Below are 25,943 nucleotides of genomic sequence, written 5' to 3'. Positions count from 1 at the left end.
TCTCCAGGCTGAGCCCCCCCAGCTCCCTCAGCTGCTCCTGCTGCTCCAGCCCCTTCCCCAGCTCCGTTCCCTTCTCCGGACACGCTCCAGCCCCTCAATGTCCTTCTTGTCACGAGGGGCCCAGAGCTGGACACAGCACCTGAGGTGTCTCAGCAGTGCCAAGTACAGGGGGACAATCACTGCCCTGCCCCTGCTGCCACAGATATTGGTGCCTCCTGTGACAAAGCAACAGGAGGGTGTTGAGCTCTGGCAAAGTCTGAGCAGGGAGTTATTTGCAAACAGACTTCCCTGCAGGTTCTCAACCTGAGAAATGCTTTCTGCAATGCCTGCTGCTGTCAGAACAAAGCTTTTGCCCACAAGGGACACTAATTCTGGCATGGAGTGGCAAAAAGTGTTGAAAATGATGCGGAGCTTCCTAGGGTGAGTGGGAAATGGGACTGGGACACACAGAGGGATGGTCTGTCTGTCATAAGTGTCTGCTGATTAATGATTTAGGAGGACAAAACACCAGCTAGGCTTGTTCCCAGTTCAGCTTGTGATAGCAGAGCCCCACATGTGTGTCACTCACACTTCAGTGTCCCGTTGCTCCAGGTGAGCCCTTACCTGCCGCAGGAGGCTCTGAGCGAACTCCAGGTTCTGCAGCCTCTGCTTGTTCACAGCATTTACTTCGGTGTATTTGGCTGCCAGAACAGCTTCCTACAGAACAAAAAACATGTTGGGAAGAGGTTGAAAAGACTAGAAATAACAGGCCCTAAGGAGGTAACCCTGGGTGCTCCTCTAAAAACCAGCAGTGACCTGCCAAGCTTGGGGGCAGGAAGAGCAATTCTCCTGCACACTCAGGGTCATGGTCAAACTGTGAGTTATCCAGTCAAGACAAGCAAAGAGAGGTGCAGCTGAGAAAGAACCAGGTGGACACTTCTGTCTGCCTCCACAGGCAGGAGGAGTTTGAGGCAGGTAGCAAACATATCCTGCATAAATAAGTAGCTTGTGGCCTGATCTCGCTCCAAGTATTTCTACCTTTGGTGGTGAAATCTCACTTTCTGTTTGAAAGTCTGGAGAGGGGAAAAACTTTCAGGTTTTTGGCTTTTCTTCCCCTCTTTCAAGAAGTGTTAAATCCAGCATTTTGCCTCTCTAATTCTGGCCAGACCAGCCCCAAAATCTGATGGGCTAAGAATAACGAGGAATCCCTTCCTCCTGATTCCCTGCCCTTCCTCGCAGTCCCCTCTGGGACCAAGGTCCCCAAGAGTAAATATAAGTATTTGCAAACCCCCACAGGTCCCATGAGCTGCTCGAGCTCTCTGTTGGCTGCCCCTTACCTCCTCCTTCACTTTGGCAGCTGGAGACTGCAGCCTGGGCTTCTTGCTCATGTACCCGTTCCGGCTGTTCTCCAGGTCCAGGATGGACCGCAGCTTCTCAGCTTCCAACTCATAGTCCTGTGGGAAGACATGCCCAGGAAGAATGTGAGATTACTGGGTCCCCTTCATGCACAGGCTCCTCCTAAGCCCTGGCTTTAACAGTTTCTTCTATTGAACCATTTTCTGGGGAGTTGCTGAGGTTGGTGGGACCAGAGCTGTTGGCAGGAGCTGCCGGTAGGTTCTGAGCTGGGTCACTGCAACAGCCCAGCTGTAGGTGTGTCCTGACTTGTCCTGCTGGGTTTGGGGTGGAAACTCTCCTCTCCCAGGCAGTAAAGCCAGCTGCCAGGCTCATGGCCACATGATGTCAATATTGGGGTAGATACAACATGGTTTAAGCTCATCAGTTGACTGAGCAAAGGGCACTGGCTTTCTTTAGGTGGCTCCTTGTAGGATGTAGTTGGTTCTGCCCCTCTGACATTCTGGTGAGACACCAGCTGGGGTACTGCACCCAGCTCTGGGGTCCTCAGTACAAGAAAGACTGGGACCTGTTGGAGCTGGTCAAGAGGATGCCACAAAACCCCAACTTCTGCTCTGGAGCCAGGCTGGAAGACCTGGGGGTGTTCATCCTGGAGAAGGCTCTGGGGAGACCTTAGAGCCCCTTCCAGGGCCTAAAGGGGCTCCAAGAGAGCTGGAGAGGGACTTGGGATGAGGGCCTGAAGGGACAGGATAAGGGGGAATGGCTTTCCACTGCCTGAGGGCAGGGTTAGATGGGATATTGGGAAGGAGTTGTTCACTGTGAGGGTGGGGAGGCCCTGGCACAGGTTGCCCAGAGAAGCTGTGGCTGCCCTATCCCTGGAAGGGTTCAAGGCCAGGCTGGACAGGGCTTGGAGCAACCTGAGCTAGTGAAAGGTGTCCCTGCCCATGGCAGGAGGGTGGAATGAGGTGGTCTATAAGGTCCCTTCTAACCCAAACTACTCTGTTTCTCATTTCTCCCACAGGCAGAACTGCAGTCCTCACCTTCACTGCCTGCTGGTACTGCTGAGCTGTGGCAGAGACCTTCTGCACCTCCTGTTCCTTGCTGGCAATGTCACTGAGGAGAGCCTGGCAGGAACAGAGACAGACAAAGCAGACACAAATTCATCATTCAGCCTTTTTGAGGGCTGTCATTAAAATCACAACACTGAGAATCACAACCTACTCAAGCTACTCTGCTCTATGTAAACAAGGCACAGGAGGACAGTGGGAGCTTAGAGCTTTATAAAAACGCACAGAACTTTATAAAAATAAAGCTAATATTTATGTTTTTCTATTTTATGTTCAGGAGTTATCTAAGTTCTGTTGTTTTAATATTGTTCCCTCTCCTCTCCCTGTGGGGCCCAGGCTGCTCTCGGAATTACCGCTTGGTTCTTCAGCTTCATTTCCACTTGCTGGATGTTGTCTGTCTCCTGTGGCTCGTAGTTGGGGATGTTGGACAGGAACTGGTTCACCTTGTCGTAGTTGGTGCGGTAGTTGGAATAGGCACTCTTTGCTTTCTGCAGGGTCTGCGTCCTGTGGGGGGAAAACAGCTCAGCTTCAGTCCTGTCATATCTCCTGTGTCTTCTGCAAACACCTCTTAACCACTTCCCCTGCTCCCTGAAGACATGGATTTGAGCCAGAGTTGTTCTCTTGGCAAAGTCCCCATCTCTGTTGCCAGAGCACTTAATCCTAGAGTTCTCCCAGAACTACCCAGCCAGTGCACGGGTGCAACCACTCCCTCTTCCTCCTCAGACCTCCCTGGAAGCCCTTCTGCAACTCCTCATTCCCAGGATGGTGGTGTGGCTCTTCCAGGTTCAGTGTGGTTCCAGCAGTAACCCTCCCAGCTCTCCAGGCGGGCCCTGGAGTCTCACCTGTGGTCGATCTGCTTGCTGAGGTTGTTGAAGCGCTGGTTGAGTTTGTAGAGCTCGGCCTCCTGCCGCTCGATGTCGGGGCAGTGCTCCTGGAACTTGCTGGCCAGGGTGTTGGAGCACATCTTGGTCCTCTGCAGGTTCTGCTCGGCTTCGTTGAGCAGGAACTTTTTGGACTGGAGCTCGTTGCCCATGGCCTGTGGAAAAAGCAGGAGAGAGGGATTCTCTTGGGTTGCACAAATGCCAGGCTTTTGTCACTGTTCCACTTCTACTGGAACGTCCTCTGCAGAGGATGAGGAATGACTGAGCTGTCCAGGTGTGGACAGAAGCAAGTCCAAGGCCTGCAAGGTAACCAGAATCATCTTGTAAATCTGAGGAGAGAAAGCTACCTCCTGCTCTCTTCTCTGCCTGCTAACCTTCAAAATCAGCCATACTATGTGCAAAATGTCTGGTGCTCCTCAAGCAAGGATTAAACACTGCTCCTGCCAGTGCAGCAACTCCAGCAGGAGCTGTGACAGCATTTGCACACTAGTCTGAACTCGGAGAATTGATGGAAAAGCTGGAGGAGCAGAGAAAGTTCTGGCCTAGCCAATTCTGGGCCTTTCTATAGCAGAAGGAAATTCCAGTTTGGGTTGGTAGCTTTTCCTAGCAATAAGTGTCCTCAAAGCCTTGCCAGGTCCATCTCTTTCCAGTATCAGGCCACTGCATTGCTTTTCCCAGACCATTTTATCCTTCACTTCTCAAAGAATCACAGAAGGTTGGAAGGGACCTTCAAGCCCATCTCATTCCACCCCCTGCCACGGGCAGGGACACCTTCCACTATTCCAGGTTGCTCCAAGCCCCGTCCAGCCTGGCCTTGGACACTTCCAGGGATGGGGCAGCCACAGCTTCTCTGGGCAACCTGTGCCAGGGCCTCCCCACCCTCACAGCCAAGAATTTCTTCTCAATATCTAATCTAAATCTATTCTTTCTTAGTTTAAAACCATTCCTGTTGTCCTATTGCTCTCTGCCTGTGTCAAAAGTCTCTCTTTTTTAAACTCCCCTTCAGGCACTGGAGGGGGCTCTCAGGTCTCCCTGGAGCTGTCTCTTGTCCAGGCTGAACATTCCCAGCTCTCTCAGCCTGGCTCCAGAGCAGAGGGGCTCCAGCCCTTGGAGTATCTTCACAGCCTCCTCTGGACCAGCTCAAACAGGTCCCAGCCTTTCTTGTGCTGAGGACCCCAGAGCTGGACATAGCACCATGGGTGGGGTCTCACGAGGGCAGAGTAGAGAGGGAATTACTCTCCATTAGTCCTTTTGTCAAATCACAAGAATTCCACTGGCATTTGATTTGATTTGGGGATGGGAAGGGTTTGCATTTGAAGTAGTTGGGACCCCTGCAGTCGAGGTGAGCTCTCACCCCCACTGGGGGAGGCCACACTTTTACCATCTGATTCAAGTTGAGCAGCAATTTCCCCAGATTTTGGGAATTGGTTCTGTATGGGGAGCATGTCAGTAGGGCAGAACTCTCACCAGCAGCTCTTCTTTCTTCCTGTCCACCACCCGCAAGTCCTCCGGCACCGTGTCATCCGTGACCAGTCTGTTCTCGTAGGTGGACAGCAGGTCTCGGCCTTGTTGGAGGCTCCTCTCGAGGTTTGTGGCCACCTCAACTCTGTGCAGACACGAGAGGAAGGTGTTTAAGCACATCTGCACCTGTCTCATAGAATCACAGAACATGCTGAGCTGGAAGGGACTGACAAGGATCATCCATCCAACTCCTGGCCCTGCACAGACACCCCAACAATCCCACCCTGTCCCTGAGAGTGTTTTCCAAACACTCCTTGAGCTCTGGCAGCCTTGGGGCCGTGCCCACTGCCCTGGGGAGCCTGGTCAGTGCCAACCACCCTCTGGAGGAAGAACCTTTTCCTGATACCCAACCTGAGCCTGCCCTGACACAGCTCCAGCTGTTCCCTGGGGTCCTGTGACTCGGGTCACAAGAATGAAGAGATCGGAGCTGCCCCTCTGCTTCCCCTCATGAGGATGTTGAAGACCACAATGAGGTCTCCTGCAGGATCCTCCATTATCCCTGGCTCAAGCCACGATTTAAGCCACGACTCACTTCTCCTGGGCAGCGCTGAGCAGCTGCACCACACGGTCGTACTTCTTGTTGGTGTTTTCCACCTTGTTCTTGACCAGGGTAGCGCTGCCGGTGTTGGGCACGGACTCGATGAAGGCCTCACACTCCTGGATCTTCCTCGTTTTCTCAGGTTCGATGCGCCGGACCTCGTTGGTGATGTTCTGCAGGAGGAACAAAGCCTTTAGAGCAGCTGAACTAGGACCTGATGGCTACAAAGGAGCTGGCCCTTGGCTGTCCAGGGTGAAGAGGAAGGTCAGGGCTGAGGGCTTGTGTTAGATGGAAGGTGCCTTTCAGCCCTGCAAGGCACAGAAGGATATTTTTCAGTGACTTTTTGTTGACTTGTCTCTCCTGGGGCAAGGAAACTGCCTTAGCAAGGAAACTCCGGCTGGGGAGTGGTTCCCAACAGCTCCAGCTCTGACAGTGACATGCTGGATCCATCTGGACTGCTGGTCTCTGACGGATGAATCCTTGCCTGGACAGTGAAGTGCTGCAGGCACTTGGAGTAATTTGCTTTCACTTGTGGTGGCACTTGGATTTTGCCACAGCCCTCGGCAGATGATGTAACCAGGACCTGAACTTCCTCCTAAACCAAGGGAGGTTTGTGGCACAGAGCCTGGCTTAATTAGGGGTCTGGAGGAGAGGAAAGAAGCCGGATGCTATGGCACCGGAGCCTAGAGGAGCAGGTCCACAAGGAGAAACAGTGCCCTGGACCAGAGGTGTTTTCCTGCTCCTCTCTGAGCTGGTGATGGTGGTGGCAAAGCCTGAGGGTTCCCTTCTTCCTCACAGCCATCACCTGCAGCCATCACCTTTTTGCCATTCAGCTGAGCTGGACCAGGAGCAAGGCAAAGGTTTTTGGCTTCTGAGGCTCCCCAAAGGGCTGCTCCCAATCTCCACTGGAGGAAGCCAGCCAGCTGTGAGCATCACTCCATCCCTACTCCTGGGTTCAGGGAGAGCTCAGCACCCAGCATACTGAGGACCACTCTGGAGACCCTTTGGAGCACAGTCCCTGTATGGCACCACCCCTCTGCCTCCACACCCCGTACCTTCAGGTCCTTGGAGCGCTCGGTGCTGTCCTGCACCGCCCGGCTCTGCTCCAGCGGGGGACGGAGGTTTGCTGTTATTGCTTTCTCCTGCTTGTCCAGGTCACTGTTGACTTTCTCCAGCCCTGCCAGGAGCTGGCGGCCCCGAACCGAAGCAGCGTCTGGATGATGAGGGGAGACCAGGTTAGAGCTGGCTTGGAAGCTGGTTCTGGGCTCAGTCCCACCCTTGAGTGCCAAACCCATATCTCACTGCCCTCCCTGCTGTGCCCACAGTCTCCTGCTCTGCCCCTGCACCCATCCCAGCACTCTTGTTCCCAGGACACTTAGGAGATGGGAACATGCCCCTAAGATGTCCCCCCAACCTTTCAGTGCCCGGAAGGAGCGAGCCCCAAGCTGCTCCCCTGATCCACACCTCCGATGCTGTCTGCCTTCAGCCCCTCGTAGCGCTGCTGGAGGATGTTCTTGCAGTTGTTTGTCTTCTCCTTCACGGCCACGTAGTGCTTGCCAATCCTGCAAAGCGGGGCAGCGGGAGGTCAGACAGGCCCTCAGCCCTTCCATCACCCACCACCCATCCCAGTGCTGCTCCAGGAAGTAGCAAGTGGGGAAGAGGCACCTTCACCCCATGCTGGCAAAGTGTAGAGCAGTGTCTTCATCAGAGCAGGGGAGAGGCAACAAAGGCAGGTACCTGCCTGCTGAGGGAGGAGTGGGCAGCTCCCCCTGCCATAATGGCCCCCAGGGGAGGGGGGACCCGGATGGCTCTCAGCTGGTCCTGCTTTGCCAGGTGGGATCTTGTGAACAAGCAGGAAGGTTGTTCCCTCCTGAAGGAAGCCTGAGGCTTTGAGATGGCACAGCTTTGCTGTGGGAATTGGGGCAGAGCCCCTGGGGGTGCCAGACTGGGGGTGCAGCGCTTGTGGCATGGCCTGGGGCTGGTGAAGGCAAGGACAAAGGCTGGGGGGTCCAGCACACAGGGTGGGGGGCACGTACTGGTCTGCCAGTGCTATTGCCTCGGGGTCGGGCGGGGGGATCATGAAGCAGACCCCCGGGGCGCTGATCCTGTCTCCTGCGCTGTCGGCCACTTCCCAAACGTCTCCGCTGTTCCTGTGCAGGGTGTACTGGGCTCCTCGGCTGATCTGGCCCTGGGGGACAGGAACCGGTCACAGCGGCACGTCAGGAAATGCCACCCCCGCTCTGCCCCACGCCGGCAGCGCTCGCTGGGAGGCAGGACCGCACAAACCCCAGTCCCTTCTCCCGACTTCTCCCAGAGTCTGCCGCTTGCCAGAAGCTCATGTGCCTTCTCCTCCCTCCCCGGAGCCTCCAGGCGCGAGGCCGTGGCTCTTGCAACAGCCACGGCGAGCAAATTCCCACTCGGGCAGAGATGAGGAGGCGTTTCCATGGCAGTGCTCTGGCTTTCCTTTTCCGAGAGGCCGGGAGCTGAGTCAGCTGGAGCTGCTGGCTCCTGTCCCAGCCCCTGCCACTCCCGTGGTGTCTGATGGCTCCACTGTCCCATCCCTTTGGCCAACTACTCCGTGATGGTGGGTTGAGGGGATGTGGACTGGGAATGGCTGGTGGTGGGGGGTGTTTCTTTGATCAGAAACATGCCGGGACATCTGCACTGTCCCAGTGCGAGGAGCGTGGGAATGTGGCAGAGCTGGGCTGTCGCAACCTCCTCAGGGTGTGTGATAGGCACAGAGGTTTCGTTTTCTCCAGCCCCCTCCTGCCCTGGTCCTCGGCTGCAAAACCTGCTCTCCCACTGGGGTGAGCGCGACCTTTGCCTTGTTCCCACCGTGGGAGACATCACTGCTTCCTTCCCAGTGCCTCTTCCATCCCCAGTGTCCCCCGGCGAGTTGGTCCCCAGCAGCCCCCCTGCCCCGCCCGGGGGTGCGGGCGGTGTTACCTGCTCGCCTTCGTACTCGCACAGAGCCTCCACGGGGACGGGCTGGGGCGGCGGCTCACGGCGGTACCGCAGGGGCAGGACCTGCTGGCTGCGCTCCTGCAGGGACTTCACCACGGCCTCGTACTTCTCCAAGGCCTTCTCCTGGTCCTGGCACAGGGCAACAACCAAAACCAGTAAGGAAACATGGGAACGAACTCCTGGGCTCTCCCGGCCGGGGAGGAGCTCAGACCCAATGCGCTCAGGACAGAGACTGCAGCTTCAGGTCCTGCCGTGTGCTCCTGCACTCTCCTGCCTCCTGCAGCCAGGCTGAGGACTGGGACTGTGCCCATGAGTTGCCACGCTGGGCACTACCCAGCAGGCAGTGACAGGGTTCCCTGAGGCATGCCCCATGTCTGTATGGCTGTGTGTTGGTGGACAGCCCTGTCCCCAGCCCTGATCACAGCCCTGGGACAAGGCTCTCCAGCAGTTGCTCTGTTTCTAGCTGTGGATGTATCCCAAAATGTTGAGTGGGATGGAGTACACAGGAGGAGAGGGACAGCTCTCAGGGAAGAGCTATCAGCTGTGCCGGGACACGTGCATCAGCTGGGCCTGCTGCAGCACGCTTGGGCTTGGGTTTGGGCTTGGGCTCAGCACAGCCCTTCCCGAGTGGGCGGATCTCCAGCCCAGCTCCCGGCAGCACAGCAAGTTCCACAACCTCCTCTGGCAGCAGGTCTAATTATGCTCCTGCCCTTAACGAGCAGTAACTCCATGAAAGAACAAATAAAAACCAGCCCAGTGAGCAATTACGTTGCCAGGGGAGAGGCAATCTCTAGCCAGAGGGGAAGGAAGAGCCGGGGGAAGGCCGGGAAGAGGGAGCAGCAGCAGGTCCATGGAGAAAGCTGGGCCAGGTGCCCACACGGGCAGGGATGTCCCTCCCCCGGTGCCATGGGGACACTGGCTCCTGCTCCTGCCTCCCCTGCAGTCCTGCCTGCACCAACACTCACATCCAGCTCCCGCAGCAGGGACTCCAGCTGGTATCTGTCCTTGAACTCTGGGCTGAATTTTTGGTCCAGGTCTGTGTCCACCTTCTTCAAGAGCTCCTGGGCATCCTTACTGTCCTTCTGAAACTGCACAAAGGGAAAGTGTCTTGTGAGGGAGGGTCTTGCTGGAACATGGAGCAGACCCACCCCAGCACCATGGTCCTCACACAGACACCAGGAGCTCTGCTGGGCACCTGGACACCCAGAATACGCAGAGAAAGGCAAGGAATCACTGTTTCCCATGCTCAGGACAGAGTGAGGGAAAAGACAACAAGGAGCAGTTTATTCCAGGGTCCTCTCTGGCAGAGTTGTTAAGTCCCACCTTTGCCTGCCCTCAGTTTGTCTCACTGGGACAGCATCACAACGGTGTGTGGTGTCTCCACTGCCAGCGCAGGAGAAGGCAGAGCCAAGCCCTTCCACACACAAACCACCCCCTGGGGCAGTTATTCTGGCAGATACCCATGAAAGGCACTGCCTGGGCTGGGCACCAGGGTTCAGCTTTGGCAAGAGACTCCTCACATCGTGAACACGCCCAGGCTGTGGGAGAGGAATCCAGCCTGACCTGCTCCCCTGCAGAGCCTCCCTGGCTGTCAGATGCCATTTATCCTGCAGACATCTGTCTGCCCAGCTCAGCCGGGGTGCTCAGCCCTTGTGCCGGGCTCCCCGGGGGCAGCTCTGCCTTTGGCAGGTGTCATTTCCTCACATGGGCCTGTTCTGCTTCCAAGTGGAGCATGCAAGGTCTCCCCATGCCTAGTTTTGGGGGTGAGGTACCTCAGCTGTTCTGCAGACAAAGATGCCAACACCAGACTGTGGCTCACGAACCTCAGTGTTGGGAGTGGAAACTTTCTGCAAGTCATGCTTTGGCCAAGAAATCACTGACCTGTGGTGCCTGAGCAATTGTGACTTGTGTTCTATCAGCTCAAGGTGCTCTCCTGGCCTTAAAAGCCCTGTTTTTAGAGGACTCTGGCTCTTCTACTGTTTCCAGAATTGCAGTTTTTGTTTTCTGTGATCTCCCGCAACCCAGCACTTGCTCTCCAGGCTCCAACAACTCGCTGCCCCCAGGGAGCTGGTACCTTGTGGAAGTCCTCCATGAACTTCAGGTGGCTCTCCTCGCAGATCAGCAGGTTGAGGTACTCCTTCCAGTCGGCGTGCACGGCCTCGATGTGAGCCTGCAACACAGGGTGGGAGGGGATGTCAGTGGGACCCCCATGGCAGGGGAGAGCCTCAGCTGCCCACCTGAAAGTACCAGTTGCCATCCTGAGTGAACAACTCCTTGGCAGACTCTGGAGCCACCCAGATGCTCTCGGGTCAAAGCTAGGATGGCAATACCCAAAGCTGGGATGCTCCAATGGAAATGTTGGGATGCTCCAATGGAAATGTGGGGCTGGGGGGAAGGAGGCAAATCCTTGTGTCCATCTTCCCATCAAATAAAGAATAATTTATCTTTTGTGGGTGGGCACAGGGTAATTGCCACAGGAATGAGGAAGATGGAAGAGCTCCTTAGGTTTATCTTTGCTCCTCCAATGCCATTTACACACTTGCAGGTGAAGGAGGCTTTTTCCCACTTGGCATCTCAGGAACTAAAGTCACGAGTCGCGTTGGCAGCAAGTCCCACTCCGGAGAAGGGCTGGGTGGGAGCTGTGCCCCCTCCCTGCTGCTCACCTCGATGGCATTCTTCCCGGGGTGATTCTGGGCCAGCAGCTGATCTCCATCCGCGTGCAGCTTGTTGATGGCCTCCTCCTTCTCCTCCAGCTTCCGGTGGATGAAGTTCTGGGTGGGGAGAAGTGAAACATTGATCCCTATGCAAAGAGAGGACCCTGGCTATGTCCTGGGACTGAGTGACTCTGAAAGGGCTCAAACAGCTCCACAAAGTGAAGTGTGATGTTCCCCCACTGCAGCTCTCACTTTTCCCTCCCTTGCAGATGTTGCTGAATATGTGACTTTTGCCAAGCCAATGCTGAGATAAGGCAGAGGAGGACGAGGAAGCTGCTACGCTTCCTCATCGTGTTATCTTTGGCAGAGGTGAGGATTAACCTTACCATCCATGTGCTATCAGCTGGACATCTCAAAAGTGCTTCATGATGCACTGGGGAAAACTGAGGCACGGGGGAAGGGACATTTCCTGCCCCCATCCAAGCCTGCCCTTTCCCCTGGTGCCATGCCCACTCCCCTTGCTCACAGCCCCCAGCCAGTCCCCATCCCTCCAGCGCACGGACCTCGTACTGGCGGCGCCGGCTGGGATAGTCCAGGTTGTGGTCACTCCAGTCGTAGTGGGTCCTGTCCTTGGCCTGCTGATCCAGCCAGTAGAGCTTGTTGGTGCAGCGCTGCATGTAATCCTGCAGTGAGGTCAGATCCTGCTGCCGCTGCTGGGAGCCAGCCTGGGAGAGGGCAGAGGGGAGAGCTCAGCACAAAGCTCCTCTCCGTGGGTCCCCCAGGGCTGCCTGGACACCCCAGCAAGGGACCCCCTGCAAGAGGGTTCTGCCCCCAGGATCTCAGTCTCTTACCAGCAACTTCTGGTATTTGGCTTGGAAATCATTCAGGTATTCCTGGTAACAGAGGAGAAGCAAGGCAAGGTTTAGGAGTTAGGCAAGGGTTAGGAGTTAGGCAAGGGTTAGGAGCGGTCTCTGGAGAGCAGTGGTCTGGCAGGGGCTCGAGGGTGGAGGGGAGTGTGGTTTTATGATGGAGCAGGATGTGACTTTATGGGGTATGTCCCATTGTAAAGCTGGAGCTGGTGGGTTCTGAGGCTGGGCTGGATCTGGGCACCCACCCGACCTGCTCCAGGCTGAGGCAGCTCAGATGGTGGGATGCCCCCCCTTCACCCACGGCTCAGGAAAGGGATGACCCTGTGGGGCAGCAGGGAAGGGGCAGGAGAGCTGACCTTGCTGCCATCCTTGGCCATGTGTGGCCCGATGGCCATGACCTCGTTGTGGAAGATGTTGTGCTCTTCCACTTGGCTGTTGACCAGCGGCAGGTCGGTCCCGAAGCCTTTGCTGCTTAACAGGTCCTGTGGCACAGAGGAGTTGGGGTCAGCCATGGGGATGGGGTGAGGGGGCCAAGGCCTGGGAACTCCTCTTGGAGGTGGCCACGGAGCTGGGCTTGGATGGGCTCCAGGGCAGGTGCCCAGGAGCACATGGGTGAAATCAGCTGTGCCAAGGGGCAGCCATGGGAAAGCCAGTTTGGGAGTTTAACCCTGTTCTGGCTGGAAGGATGTGGGGAGTGGGATAAAATTATAAATAAGGGCTGAGGGGTAGAGCCCAAAGCAGGTGGTGACTGGAGACACTGAGGCAAGGCCACCTCGAGCACTGATTCCTGGTGCCACAGCACCTGGCCTTGCCCCATCACCTCTGCCCCTCCCCTGCTTCCTTCCCATGCTGTTTGCTGCTCCCAGCATAGAAGTTGCCCAGAAGTTTTCCAAGAGCCTGTTTCTCCACGGGGAGCTGCACCAGGTCCTGCCCAGCTGGTGCTACTGGCCAGGCAGTGTCACTGGTGGTCCCGTTGGTACCTGTTTCTCCTCAATCACTGTTGACCAGTTGACCTGGGGCTCAATGTGCTGCAGGGGGAAGTTGTAGATTTGGTCATGTTTCACACGCAGGTTTGTCACTCGTTCCTTCAGCTGCCGGATGCTGCGGGAAGGGAAAGATGAGGGTGGGATGCAGGATGTGGGCATGGGCTGGCATTACCATTGGTGCATCCTCTCCCAGGCCTCCATAGAGGAGGGGCTCTGCTTAGGGAACCCCAGAGAGCCCAGGCAGGCTGGCAGCAGCCACGCTGTGCAATGGCTGGGGAGGGAGAGGGCAGAGATTCCTGTGCTCCCATCCTCTGCTCACATGGGGTGGGCTCAGGGCAGGCTGGGCCTGGGGGACAGTGCGGGGCACAGTGGACAGGTATCACTCCACCATCAGCAGGGGCAGCCTCCTCACTTTACATGTGCCCAAGGATGGCTGTGGGATACACACTTTAATGGGAACTGGGATGCAGAGGAGCCTGTAGTGACCCCACCGCTGCTGGCAGGGGCAGAGCAGAGCCCCTGGAGAAGTGTGTGTCCCCTGAAGGGCTCTGGGGACAGCTGTCCCTGGTGTACTCACTCCTCTGTGATCATGTCCCCCTGGGGATGTTTCATGTGCCGGGCGATGGCCGCGTCCCCGTCCAGCACGTAGAGCAGCTTGTCGGACTCCGAGAGCCTCTGCGCCGTCAGGTCCTTGTACTGCGCCAGCTGCCCCGCCTTGATCTTGTGCAGGTCCTGGGGAGGGCACGGGAAGGGTCACCAGGGGCAAACAAGAGGTATCCAAGAGGTCATCCCACCCTGGGCAGTGGAGGTGGGCAGGGCCTCTGCTGTCCCCCATCCTCCCGTGATGTGTTTTGCTTTCCCCTCACCTATCACAGAATCATGGAATGGTTTGGGTTGGAAGTGATATTAAAGACCATCCAGTTCCAACCCCCTGCCATGGGCAGGGACACCTTCCACTAGACCAGGTTGCTCCAAGCCCCATCCAACGTGGCCTCCTGAGGAAGGGCCGGGGGTTGCATCACCTCCAGATGCATCACACCCTTTGGAAGAGGAGGATGGCTCAGGCCCCTCTGCCTCCATCCTGCCTGCTGGGATGCACATCCAGGGTTGCACATCCCCACTCTGCAGTGCTACCCAGCCATGGGGAGGAGGGAATTTTGGGGCCCAGTTGCCTGTTACACCCTTCCACTCTTTCCATAAGCCCCAAGCACCCCTCGGTTACAGACCATCACACCCGGGGTACCTGCTGCAGGGATGGGGAGCCACCCACGTGTGCCATAGGAGAGGAGATGGGACCCAGGACCTGGGAGGGGCTGGGGCAGGAGGGGGAGGGCAGAGGGGGCTGCTCAGAGGAGGCCCTGTGTGTGGGACCATGGCTGGCTTACATTTTGCATTCGGGAGTCGGTCTCCACGATGTTTTTCTCCACCTGGTCAGCATTTTTCTGCAGGCGCTCTATGAGCTCAGTCAGCTCTTTGCTGGAGATGCTGGGGAGAAAAAGGGGGTCCTGTCACCCCACAGACCCAGCCCCAGCCCTGAGCTGCTCCCGGGGGTGCCCACAGCGTGCCGTGACCCCGGGGGTGGCCGGGGGCCAGCCCAGCCTGCCAACCCCTGCAGCTGTGAGTGACTCACTGCTGCCTCTCCAACACTTTCCAAAATACTCCTGCTGTGCCAGGAGGGGGGGCGGGTGGGGGATGTGGGAATGGCAGCGATGCTGTAGGTGAGCCTGAGCCTCCCTCAGCTTTGGGGCAAGAAAGAGAAGAGCTGTTTGCAGGGGACAGGGAGAGAATCATGGAATATCCTCAGTTGGAAGGGACCCACAGGATCATTCAGTCCTGGCCCCGCGCAGACACCCCAACCATCCCACCATGTGAGAAGGAGATGATGGAGCCTGAGCAGTAGGAGGCTCTGGGTCCCCATGCAGACAGGTGAGGTGGCTCTTTTGAGGCTGATGCCCGTCCCCTGGGCACCCCTGCCTACAGCCCTGCTGTGCCCCTCCCTGCCATGGTCAAGGCTTCCTCCTCTGCGGGGAGTTACTCACAATCTAAACCAGATAAAGAGGTGGGATCACACACCCTGCACCTCTTTCAGTGCTTTCTCCCTTGCTGAGCACTGTTTTTTCTCCCAGAGTGACCCTGGCCTGAGCCTCTGTTCACAGCTGGGCTGGCAGAGAGCAGGCCCAGCCCAAATATTCCCATCCGAGAGCAGGGAGGGCTGAGCTGGAGCAGAGGCAGAACAACCCGTGACGCAGCTTTTGCATTGCTGGGGTTATTTTAAACATCTCATCTCCTTGCTGTTGCTTTGGCTGCGAGGAGAGGCTGCAGCTCCAGGGACCGTGTGCCAGGCACTGCCCACAGACCAGGCAGAGAGCAGGGGGTGCTCCCCAAATCCCTGCAGCTGGAGAGTGCACAGGGAAGGCAAGGCTGGCACTTGTGTCCCAGCTGTGCTGCTTTGTCATGTGGGCTTAAGCCAAGGTTTGGCTCAGTCCAATCCCAACCACCTACAGAGTGGAGATAATGAGTCTTAATGACCTCGTTATGTGGTGGCAGAATTAATGTTATATGGACCTTGGGAGTGTTAACTGCTGTTACAGGAGCTGAGGGCAGTGGGGCAGGCTGGGCAGAGCAGGGCTGGCTGGTGGAGCACCAGCATCCCAGCTCAGCTGGATCATGGCTTGGAAGGCTCCTGTGTCCCCAGGTACAATCATGGAATAATTTACGTTGGAAATGCCCTGGAAGATTATCAAATCCAACCATTCCCCCAGCAGTGCCAAGGCCACCACTAACCCCTGTCCCCAGGTGCCACATCCACAGGGCTTTTAAATCCCTCCAGGGATGGGGACTCCAGCACTGCCCTGAGCAGCTGTGCCAGGGCTGGACAGCCCTTTCCGTGAAGAAATTTCTCCAATATTCAATCTAAACCTCCCCTGGCACAGCTTGAGGCCATTCTCTCTCATCCTGTCCCTTGTTCCCTGGGAGCAGAGCCCGACCCCCCCGGCTCCCCCCTCCTGTCAGGGAGTTGCAGAGCCAGAAGGTCCCCCCTGAGCCTCCTTTTCTCCAGGCTGAGCCCCCCCAGCTCCCTCAGCTGCTCCTGCTGCTCCAGCCCCTTCCCCAGCTCCGTTCCCTTCCCTGGACACGCTCCAGCACCTCAAAATCTTTCCTGGACTGGAGGTACCTCCCAAGGGACTCTGGTGCCGAGCTCCAGGGCACGTTCCCACCTGCCCCGTGTGCTGGTGCTTCAGTTCAGCAGAACAACCCAAAACCCAGCTCTGAGCTTGTTCCTCCCCACCTCAAAGCCTGCCCAGGCTGCAGGAGCCTCGTAGCATCTGACAGCTCCAGGAAAGTTCACATTTCCCTGGGAAGTTCTGGCGTGGGCAGGGTTTACACTGATTTTTTTCTTTTTATAGAAGCTGCATCATCAGGATGGTACTCAGAGGTTTGTGCCTGTCACTGTGGCTGCTCCTGCCTGGCACCTCCTGATGAGCCGAGGGATTGCCTTGCATCAGCACTGAACCCTGTGGGCATTCCTGAGCAAAAGAGCCAAGGAAGGGGTCGTTGGAAGTTGTGGTTGCAACGATTCCAAGGGTGATTCTCATTCTCTGTTCGACAATCCCAACTGGAGGGTTGCAGGGCTGCACCAGGATGTGAGTGGCTGGATCCTGCTGCAGTGGTAGAAGCAGCTCCTCAAAACCCATTTTGGGGTTTCTTCCAACCCTCATCATCCCACATAAACCAGGGAAAACATCAGATGAAATCAGTGGAGAGAAGGTGGTTTGAAGTGGGCGACTGAAACGTGCTGCACGTGTTTGGGTGTCTTCAGGTGATGGTTGCTTAGACCTGGCACCCCCTGCATCCCAGGAGAGCTCGAAGCTTGAAGCCACCAAGGAACCTTCCTCATCTCCCACTGATGAACCGGAGGCCACCTGAGCACTGAGGGTGGGAGAGGCTCGTTATCCAGGTGGGAGCTTGGGATGCTTCACTGCAAGAGTCAGGAGCTGGACTGGCACTGGGAGAGGCTCATTATCCAGCTGGGAGCTTGGGATACTTTGCTGTGAGAGCCAGGAGCTGGAGCAGCACTGAGTGGCGCTGGGGAAGAGCTGGAAGCACTTGCCAGCTCCTCTCCACATTCCCTACCTTGGTCTCCGTGTTTCTGGCAAGCTCAAGGATGGATCTTCAGGGTATCAGTTTATCTACAGTATGGATGGAAAAACCATCCCCAAAATCAGAAGAGGTCTGGGGCTTTTCTAGTTCCAGCTTTGACTGAAGCTTCTAAATTGTAGGAAGGAAATAACACTAAGCCAGGGATTTTCTGGGATCCGTGGCAATGCTGCAGTTCAGCCACAGCTTCCCAAGCTGCTGCTGCTGATCTGGTCTGGCAAAGCTGAGCCTGGAGCCTTGGCCTGGCCTTTGTGCTCGCTTTCCATCAGCAAAACTGATCCCAGGTGCCGGGAACCAGCAAGAGCAGCACCCAGGCCCTGACCCTCTTACTCAGGTCTGGCTTTGCCAGGCCGGTCTGGGATGGGGATGTGTCCAGGCAGGGATGTGCCCCCCATCCCCTTGTCCCTGCTCTTCCCCTGGGTCTGAGCCATGAGCTCTCCTCACCCCCATTACTCACCCCTGGGGCTGCCTGTGCCCTGCCAGCTGCTTCCCAACCTGGGGGTGCTGCCCCTGGACATCCCTCCCACCCTCCCCATGGCTCAGGGAACCGTGCCAGGGCAGAGCCACACTCTGGCCCCACGGCACCCCAGGGTGGGCAACATCCCTTCTCCGTCCCTGCAGGGAGTGGGAGCGGGTGTCAGGGCTGGGGGCAGAGGGGGGCAGAGGATGGCATTCCCTGTGAGGGAGGGGATGGTTTGCTTGGTAATCCAGAAATTGCTGCTCCCATGGGCAGCACCTGGGTGACCAGGGAAAAGAAAAGGCAGAGCTCACCTGGAGCAAGCAAGGACATGCTCGGCTGTGGGCATGGCTGGGCTCTCCTGACGCACAACAGAAGAGCTGTTTGCTCCCTCCACCTCTGAGATTTATGTGAGAGTCACCAGCTGAGGCTGTGGGACAGGGAACTCTCATAAAACCTCCCATGGCAGCTGGATCTCAAACTGCAGCATGGGGAGCTGCTCCTCTGCCCCCCAGCCTGTGCTGAGCACAGCACAGAGCCCTGAGCAGGGAGGGGGGTGTGAGCTCCCACTCATCCCACTGCTGCTGGAAATGCAGGAATAACAAGTGTGCAGGAACAAATACAGAGATAGGAGAGAATGGGAACCTCTCTTGTAAAATCTCTCTTATTTCTGTATTTATTTCTCCAGAGTTATCACTTCTGTGCCACTTCATCACCCAACTTAGACATTACTGATGTGAGAACATCAGCCCTGTTAATCACCTCCTGTGCCCTCCACCACAGCTGGGTCTATGTTGATAAATCACAAGGGTGAGTGTGGTCCCTGCATCCATCTGGATGCCAAGCAGGGGCTGGGAAAGCTGAAGCCTGGCTGAAATCTCCATGCCAGAGAATGGAAGGGGTTGGCTTGCCTATGCCCTTCCTCTGCTGTGAGGGGGGAAGATGCTGGAGTGCCAGGACAAGGGGGAATAGCTTCCCACTGCCAGAGGGAAGGGTTAGATGGGATATTAGGAAGGAATTTTTGGCTGTGAGGGTGGGGAGGCCCTGGCACAGGTTGCCCAGAGAAGCTGTGGCTGCCCCATCCCTGGAAGTGTCCAAGGTTGGACGGGGCTTGGAGCAACCTGGGCTGGTGGAAGGGGGTGGAATGAGATGATCTTTAAGGTCCCTTCCAAACTAAGCCATTCCAGAATTCCATGGAGGAGAAGCACAAGATGATGGGCAAACCAGTCAGGAAGCCTCAGCCATCCCGGGACAGGTGTGTGGATGGGATTTGCAGGATGTGGCTCTTTTGGGAAGCTGCTGGGAAGAGCAGGGGATGCATCCAGGCTTTGGAGCAGAGCTGCTGGCAGGGTAAGGCAAAGGGAAGCCAGGGCCAAAAAACAGGCAGGAGGGGCTGGTCAGAGCATGGAGCAGAGCTGGGGAGGGAGAAGGGCAGGATTTGGCCCCAGCCCAGCTGGGAAGGGCAGCACACGGGGGACTGAGCAGAGCCAGGATCAAAGGTGCCCAGGGCATGGCCCCCACGAGGCTGAGGCAGAGGGAAGGGAAATGCAAAGCTGCTCTGCTGAAATAGATAAGGCTTTGTTTGAGAGATGAAAACAGGGAAAGAAAAAAAAAAAGGCCTGGAAAAACTGGCTTTGCCATTTCTGGAAAACTTTAAAAGGAAAAAATGATCTCTCTCATTGAAAGCTGTGCTCGGCAGAAGAGTTTCTTGTCAATGCTGCCTTGAGCAGCTGGTGCATTGCCTGACTGGGGTGAAGGATCCCAGGTCATTCCTATGAGGAATGGGAGGGGTTTTTTGGATTTCTCCCAGCTAGGGGGCCAGGAGGAGGCAGCTGCTCCATGGTAGACACCATTCTTTCCATGTACCCCAATTCTGACCTCAGGTGATGCTCTGTTTTAGAGGGGCTTGGGTATTTCTGAGGGTTTAGAGGGTTTTCTTAGAGTTAAGTGGGGGGGGGGGGGGTTGGGTTTTCTTAGGGTTTTGTTGTTTTTCTTAGTGTTTTAGTTGTTATTTGTTGGGTTTGTTTTTTATTAAGAGAGGTTCTCAACAGACAAATATGATGATAATTATTGTGATACAGAAACTTTGCTGCTAAAATCTGGACTTTTTTTCCTCTATTCCTGTTTTTTTCCTGTTTTTTGTGGAAAGAGGCTGATGAATTTCTCACTAGGTTGCACCCTCACTGACAAGAGCACTTTTTGGAGCCAACCTCCCTAATATCAGTATCTCCAGGGTGTCCAAAGGTTTTGTGCTTGCTGGCTGGTGGTAGAAAATCCCTTTGATTACTCAGTTTCCATTTTTTCCAAACAAGGAGGTTATTTCCCTAATCCTCGTCAAGGGAGGATGTTCAAATAGACATTCTGGGAGTTTTGACCACTCTAGCTGGGAATGCTCCTGCTGGGAGCTTGTCCCGTGAATCTGGGGGGGTTAATGGGAAGGGCTCTACCTGCTCAGTGATGCTGATCGTGCCCTCCTGTTGGGAAACCTTCCCACAACAGAAGCTTCTCCTGCTGGGACAGCTCAGCCAGGGACAGGTGAGTTGGTTGAGCTTGGGGTCTGAGCACGGATCCTGGTCCTGCTTCCTGCATCCCACCACTGGGATGGAGAGTTGGTGCAGCAGGCAGTGACCACCCACTGCTGCTCTCAACTCCATCCCCCTTTAATGTCCATTTATCCAGATTTCATAAAAAACCACACCCATATCAGCACTGCTGCTGGAGGCCAGACTTTAGGAAGGACTAGAACTCCAGAAGGCCACAGCACAGAGCTGTAAATGTCCTTAAAGCTCCTGGAGCCACAGCTCCCACTGCACAGAATTCCCTTGTGCTGCTTCTAAGGACACTGGAGTGAAACTGTGGCAGAGCCCAGGACACGAGGGCTGGGCTCTGGCTACGGTAATTCAGGTTTGGGAGAGATTAAGATCTGGCTGAAAACTCGGGAGCAGTGTGCTGTCTGTCAGGCTGCCCACGGCAGGGCGTAGCTGGACAGCAGGGCTGCTGTGCTTAGCCCAGCTTGCTTCAATTACGTTTATCTTCCCTCGTAGGAATGGTGATATATTATTGTAATGTGCATGGAAATGAGAGCAGGAACGGGGCGGGCGATGGCAGGGCTCACTCTGCCCTAAGTACAGAGCAGCTCCTGACTCACCTGCTGTCTGGGCTCTGTGCTCACTCCAGCCCTTCCAAACAGCCTCTGGAAATGGGTGCCAGCCCTGCAGGCAGAGGTGTCCCAGCTGCCTGCACCCCCTCTTAGGTGGGGAGTGGGGCTCCTGACACTGTCAAGGGGCTCCAGAGCTGGGAGCCCTCCTGGGTGGATGCTTTCACCAGGGGATCCCAAGGATGAACATCTTTCCTGCTGCAGGAGGGAGAGTTTCATCACCAACTCTGAAGGCTGAACAGTTTCTTAGCATAAAATTATAGAATGGTTTCAGTTAGAAGGGACCTTTAAACACCCTTTCTCTTCCATATGGGAGCAGAGCAGAGCTGACCTCTTCCACCAGGATCACAGAATCATGGAACAGTTTGGGTTGGAAGGGACATTAAAGACTATGTCATCCCAACCCCTGCCATGGGCAGGGACACCTTCCACTAGCCCAGGTTGCTCCAAGCCCCGTCCAGCCTGGCCCTGGACACTTCCAGGGATGGGGCAGCCACAGCTTCTCTGGGCAACCTGTGCCAGGGCCTCACCACCCTCACTGTTTTCTTCCTCCCAAGCCTTGCCTTTCCAAGAGAGAAGCCAATGTCCTGTGTTCTAAGCATGGCAAGAGTTTGGGGAAGATAATGTGGAAAGAGGCTGATGAATTTCCCCCACACTACATCCCCATCCAAGGCCTCTGACTTCCCTTCCAGGGACACACATCTGTGCAACAATACAGTGGTCGTGATTCCCAACTGAATCCCCAGGGCCTTGTGATACTGGGATGGGGGAAGCAAGAAGAGCATAAAGCCACCAAGAAATGTCACCATCATTGGGGTTCCCCAGCCAAGGCAGGGAGATGCTCACTCGTGCCCAGGGCTGGATGGGGATGGCCACTGACCGAGTCTGGAGAGCACACACCCAGGCCAGAGCTGCAGCAGATATGCTAAGGAGAGACTTGGACCCAGGTCCTGCTGGATGGGAGGCTGAGGGCCAGTTTGGGGTTGGGGCAGGGTGGCTGTCACATCCAGGGGGACAAAGAGTGTTGTTCACAGAGAGATTGCAGTGCCTGCCTTGGGCTGCACAGACTCACGGGGATCTTGACTTGCCAGTGCTGCTCATCAAGATGTTCCCAGCATGGGAAGGGCTCACCCAAGGCTAAAGAAGCCACTGAGACTCCCATGGCTCCTCATCAGGCTCTGACCCACTGCAGGACGATGTTTCCCGGGCAGCCCCTGCCTAACTGAGCTGTGCTCGTAGCCCCGGCTCCCTGTGCTGGCAGGACAGTCGCCAAACCGGTGCTGGGTTAGAGCCCTGTCACTGTGCTGTGACAGCCCTGTCACCAGCAGCCCCTTGGCACCGAGCCCTGCCCGAGGAGCAGCCCCCGTGTCCCGGCAGGCGCAGGATGAGGCCGGGCTTGGGCGGTGTCGAAATCTCGGTCCCTGTTGACGGCGGGGGCGGGCGGGCGATTTTCGGAGCGTTGCCGTGTTTTTCTGGCGCAGAGCTGGGCGGGAGCCGGCCGGGAGCCTGGTAGTGCCTGGAGCAGGGGCCGGGGCGCAGCAGCTCCTCACTTCTTCGCAATCCTCCTTCAGCGAGTTGTTTAACCGGTCAGGCACCGGCTTCCCCATCTTGATGGTGGGGCTGTTTCCACACGGTGGGAGTGTTCCCTGGATTCCCAGATGTTTGTAAACTCCAAGGCAGGAATTAACAAATTGGGGCTAATAAGCACAGCCCTCCCCGAGGTGTGCGGGGACAGCCGGGGCGCAGGGAGGGATGATGGCTCCGGGCCACAGCCCTGCGCTGCTTCCTGAGCCACCGCCAGCCAGAAAAGCAGAGATTTCAGCCTGGCCCGCAGACTTCAGAGGTGCTTTGGCACCTGTCCAGGGCTGCTGGGCTCCAGGCAGGGCGGTGGAGAGAAGATTGTCTTCCTTCCTGAGCCCATCCATCGGCGGGTGAGGTGAGCACGGGGTACCCAGTGCTGACAGGGCTCAGAGCACAGCATAGGGACCCCAGCCCCAGCCCCAGGGTGGGCACCCCAGGGTCTGATGATGGGAGCACGGGCAGCGCTCAGTGCCCTACCCAGCACTGGCAGGGCTCAGAGTGCAGGGTAGGGACCTTGTCCCCAGTCCCAGTGCTGTGCTGAGTAATCAACCAGCACAGAGCAGGTCTGTCCCCTCCTGCCTCGCAGCATCCTGATGCTCTCGGAGCGCTGAGCTCCCCAGGTGCCAAGCCCAGGTGGGGGTTTCTCATTTTCCAGCCCCTGAAGACCAGAAATGCGACTGGGTATTTACACCACCCTTCACTCATGGGAACGCCGGGACCATCAGGGCTCAGAGGGCTCTGTGCCACCCCCATCTCCTCCTGCCTGCGCTCCCCAGGGCAGATCTGGCAGCAGAGTGTGCCCCGGGCTTTGGGAGCCGGAGCCTGGGCGGCCCTGCTGAGCCAGCCGGGCTGCCGGGGGAGCCCGTCCCCGGGGCTGGAGCCGGAGCCCCAGCCCGACCAGAGGCAGCTCAGCAAATCCCCTGTGCAGGGCAGCACCCTCCCCTCGCGGGGAACACCCTCCTGCGCGCCACAGCCCCACTCCCGTGGGCAGGGAGCAGCCAGGGGCTCCCCAGCTTGGAAGATGTCGGCGCCTTCTGGGCTGACTGGTCCCTGTCTGGATCCTCGAAGGCACCTCAGCTCCTGTACCAGTTCCCCAGTTTCCTTCCCAAAGGAGGATTTTTGGGAACAGGGCAGCTGTTCCGAGCCCACCAGCCAGGACAGGTGCCGATGGACAGGGATGGAAAGGGGTGAACAAGCCACGGGCTTGAATCATGAATCCTTGAATCGTTCACAATCCTGGAACGCTCCACATGCTCCAGAGCCCCTACAGCTCCTCTGGGAAACACAGGACAAGCTTCTGAATTAATCTCAACATCCACCTCTTTGGAAGAACATCCTTGGTGCAGGCAGGGGACTGCCCACCATCCAGCCCCGAGCGGGGTCGAGCCTTTCCTGGGAGGGATTTTGACACCTTTTCCCTTTTATCAGTGACTTTTCACAGGGCACATTCAACAAGCTACTCCTGGTTTTTTTACACCCAGTACAACCAAAATGTGCCCTCACCTCATCAGAGAGAGCAAGGAAACAACAATGGACCGATGGACTGAATACTTGGTCCCGAGGGAACAGGGGGATGAAGACACAGGACAACCAGACTACTTTTCCCTAAGACCCAGCACACATCTGGGAAGCGAAGGAACCTGCTCCCTGGAGCTGCTGTTCTGTGATGGGAAGGGAACGGGGGGAAACCACCTCTGTGCCCCCACCTGGCACAGGAGGTATGGACCCGTCTTGGGGAGGAGCTGACACTTCGGGAGGGGGGCAAACATCGGGGTTCCCACACCTCGGGAATGCCCACTCCTCAGGGGGTTCCCACACCTCGGAGGGTGCCCTCGTTCGCGGGTGTCCACACCTCAGGAGGGTTCCCACACCCCAGGGTTTCCAGTCCTTAGGCGAGTCCACACCTCCGAGGTTGCCCATAGCTCGGGGGTGCCGACACTTCGGGGTTCCACACCTCGACGGGTTCCCACACTTGAGGGTTTCCCACACCTCGGGAGGGTTCCCACACCTGTGGGTGCCCTCACCTGAGGGTTCCCACATCGAAGGGGGCCCGGCTCCGCCAAGTCCCGGCGCGGAATCCCCGGGGATTTCGGCGAAGCTCGTCTCGGGGTGCGCGGGGCTACCCGGAGCCGAGTCACTCACCTTTTCTTCTGCACGGAGGGGCTGTATTTCCCTTTGTTGCGTTTCCTGAAGAGCGAGTGCATCGCGTCCCCGCACGGCGCCCGCCGCGCTCCGCCTGCCCGTCCCCGCCGCCGCCCGAAGCCTCTGCGCCGCCACCGGGCCGGGCCCCGCGGGAGGCGGGACGGGGCTGCACCGCCTCTGCCTCCTCCTGCCTCCTCCTCCTGCCTCCTCCTGCCTCCTGCCTCCTGCCTGCCGCGGCCCCCCCGCCCCGCAGCATCCTCCTCCCCCTGCTCTGGTGGAGCGCCGGGTCCCGGTTCCAGCCCTGCCCCAAAGGGGTCCCGGCAGGGTTGGACCCCCCCAGATGTGCAAAGTCAACCTGACACCCCCAGGAGTCAGGACGTAGCTAGGGAGCAGCTTGAGGGATGAAGGGCACAGAGGGGCAGGCACGGGCGAGGCTGCGGCTCCGCGCGGGTGGTCCCTGTCGTTAGGAATGACCAGTGCCCCGAGCATCCTTCCAGGGGCATCGGCGCTGCTGGGGCAGCTCCGATCCTGCAGGCAGTGCTGGGCCCCTCATGGCAAGAAAGACATTGAGGGGCTGGAGTGTGTCCAGAGAAGGGAACGGAGCTGGAGAAGGGGCTGGAGCAGCAGGAGCGGCTGAGGGAGCTGGGGGGGCTCAGCCTGGAGAAAAGGAGGCTCAGGGGGGACCTTCTGGCTCTGCAACTCCCTGACAGGAGGGGGGAGCTGGGGGGGGGTGGGTGTCGGTCGGGCTCTGCTCCCAGGGAACAAGGGACAGGATGAGAGGAAACAGCCTCAAGTTGTGCCAGGAAAGGTTTAGATGGATATTGGGAAAATTTCTTCACTGAAAGGGTGGTCAGGCATTGGCACAGCTGCCCAGGGCCGAGGATGGAGTCACCATCCCTGAAGTGTGGATGTGGCACTTGGGGACATAGTTTAGTGATGGCCTTGGCAGTGCCGGGTTAAAAGTTGGATTTGATGATCTTAGATGTCTGTTCTAAGCTAAATGACTCCATAAGGCAATGAGGTGCCTCCCCCAGACCCCCCGCAGCCTAAGAGGTTTTGCTCACACATGCACACAGCAGTCAGCAATTAGGACCAGCCCTGGCCTTTTTATCCTGGGATTTTGTGCCCATGTGAGATTAAAGCCCTGATTGTAGCTTCCCCACCAGCCCCAAATCCTCTGCTGATTTTCATTCTGGGGGCAAGTCAGTGCACGCTGTGACCTATTGATCCCGATCCCCTGCGTGTGTCAGATCTCTCTGTTCCGGGGAGCCCTTAAAGAGGGCAGAGCCCTCCGGCCAGCCGGACATTCCCGCCTGGCTCCGGCTGCTCCTGCCCAGGCTGCTGGGAGGCTGCGGGTCTTGGCAGCGACAGTACAAGGCAAGTGTGTGTCCGTGTCTGTGTCCGTGTCCGTGTCCATGTCATGTCCATGTCAGTGTCTGTGTCCATGTCAGTGTCCGTGTCCATGTCAGTGTCTGTGTCTGTGTCTGTGTGTTCATGTGTGTTCGCAGGGGAGTCTCCTCCATCCCAGTTTGGTGTGGGTTGTCCTCCTGGGCTACTTTTGGGCGTGCTGAAGGCTCTGTGGCACTGGGGTGGCCCAGCCATGCTGCACAGCTTTGCTGTTCCCCTCTCGTGGTGAGTT

At 57.1% G+C, this 25,943-nt stretch overlaps 1 protein-coding gene across 1 annotated transcript in view; it reads right to left on the bottom strand.

Annotated features, from left to right (window-relative positions):
- Positions 1–24,454, bottom strand: part of PPL (periplakin) — a 28,449-nt gene extending 3,995 nt beyond the window's left edge. Inside the window, exons 1-21 of the mRNA XM_064672518.1 lie at positions 24,305–24,454; positions 14,198–14,297; positions 13,390–13,544; positions 12,807–12,927; positions 12,183–12,308; positions 11,809–11,850; positions 11,521–11,682; positions 10,967–11,074; positions 10,378–10,473; positions 9,269–9,391; positions 8,286–8,432; positions 7,376–7,527; positions 6,804–6,901; positions 6,395–6,552; positions 5,334–5,512; positions 4,748–4,886; positions 3,242–3,435; positions 2,753–2,903; positions 2,373–2,456; positions 1,317–1,433; positions 604–696 (exon numbers count right to left, since the gene is read on the bottom strand). Of these exons, the coding sequence (XP_064528588.1) occupies positions 604–696; positions 1,317–1,433; positions 2,373–2,456; positions 2,753–2,903; positions 3,242–3,435; positions 4,748–4,886; positions 5,334–5,512; positions 6,395–6,552; positions 6,804–6,901; positions 7,376–7,527; positions 8,286–8,432; positions 9,269–9,391; positions 10,378–10,473; positions 10,967–11,074; positions 11,521–11,682; positions 11,809–11,850; positions 12,183–12,308; positions 12,807–12,927; positions 13,390–13,544; positions 14,198–14,297; positions 24,305–24,366 (2,607 nt within the window). The 5' untranslated portion in view covers positions 24,367–24,454. The remainder of the gene's footprint in view (positions 1–603; positions 697–1,316; positions 1,434–2,372; positions 2,457–2,752; positions 2,904–3,241; positions 3,436–4,747; positions 4,887–5,333; positions 5,513–6,394; positions 6,553–6,803; positions 6,902–7,375; positions 7,528–8,285; positions 8,433–9,268; positions 9,392–10,377; positions 10,474–10,966; positions 11,075–11,520; positions 11,683–11,808; positions 11,851–12,182; positions 12,309–12,806; positions 12,928–13,389; positions 13,545–14,197; positions 14,298–24,304) is intronic.
- Positions 24,455–25,943: the final 1,489 nt, after the last annotated feature.

This window comes from Pseudopipra pipra, chromosome 16 (genome assembly GCF_036250125.1).
Source record: "Pseudopipra pipra isolate bDixPip1 chromosome 16, bDixPip1.hap1, whole genome shotgun sequence".
NCBI lineage: Eukaryota > Metazoa > Chordata > Aves > Passeriformes > Pipridae > Pseudopipra > Pseudopipra pipra.
The sequence above is the reverse complement of the archived record's forward strand: the minus strand, read 5'-3'. Positions and strand labels throughout refer to the sequence as shown.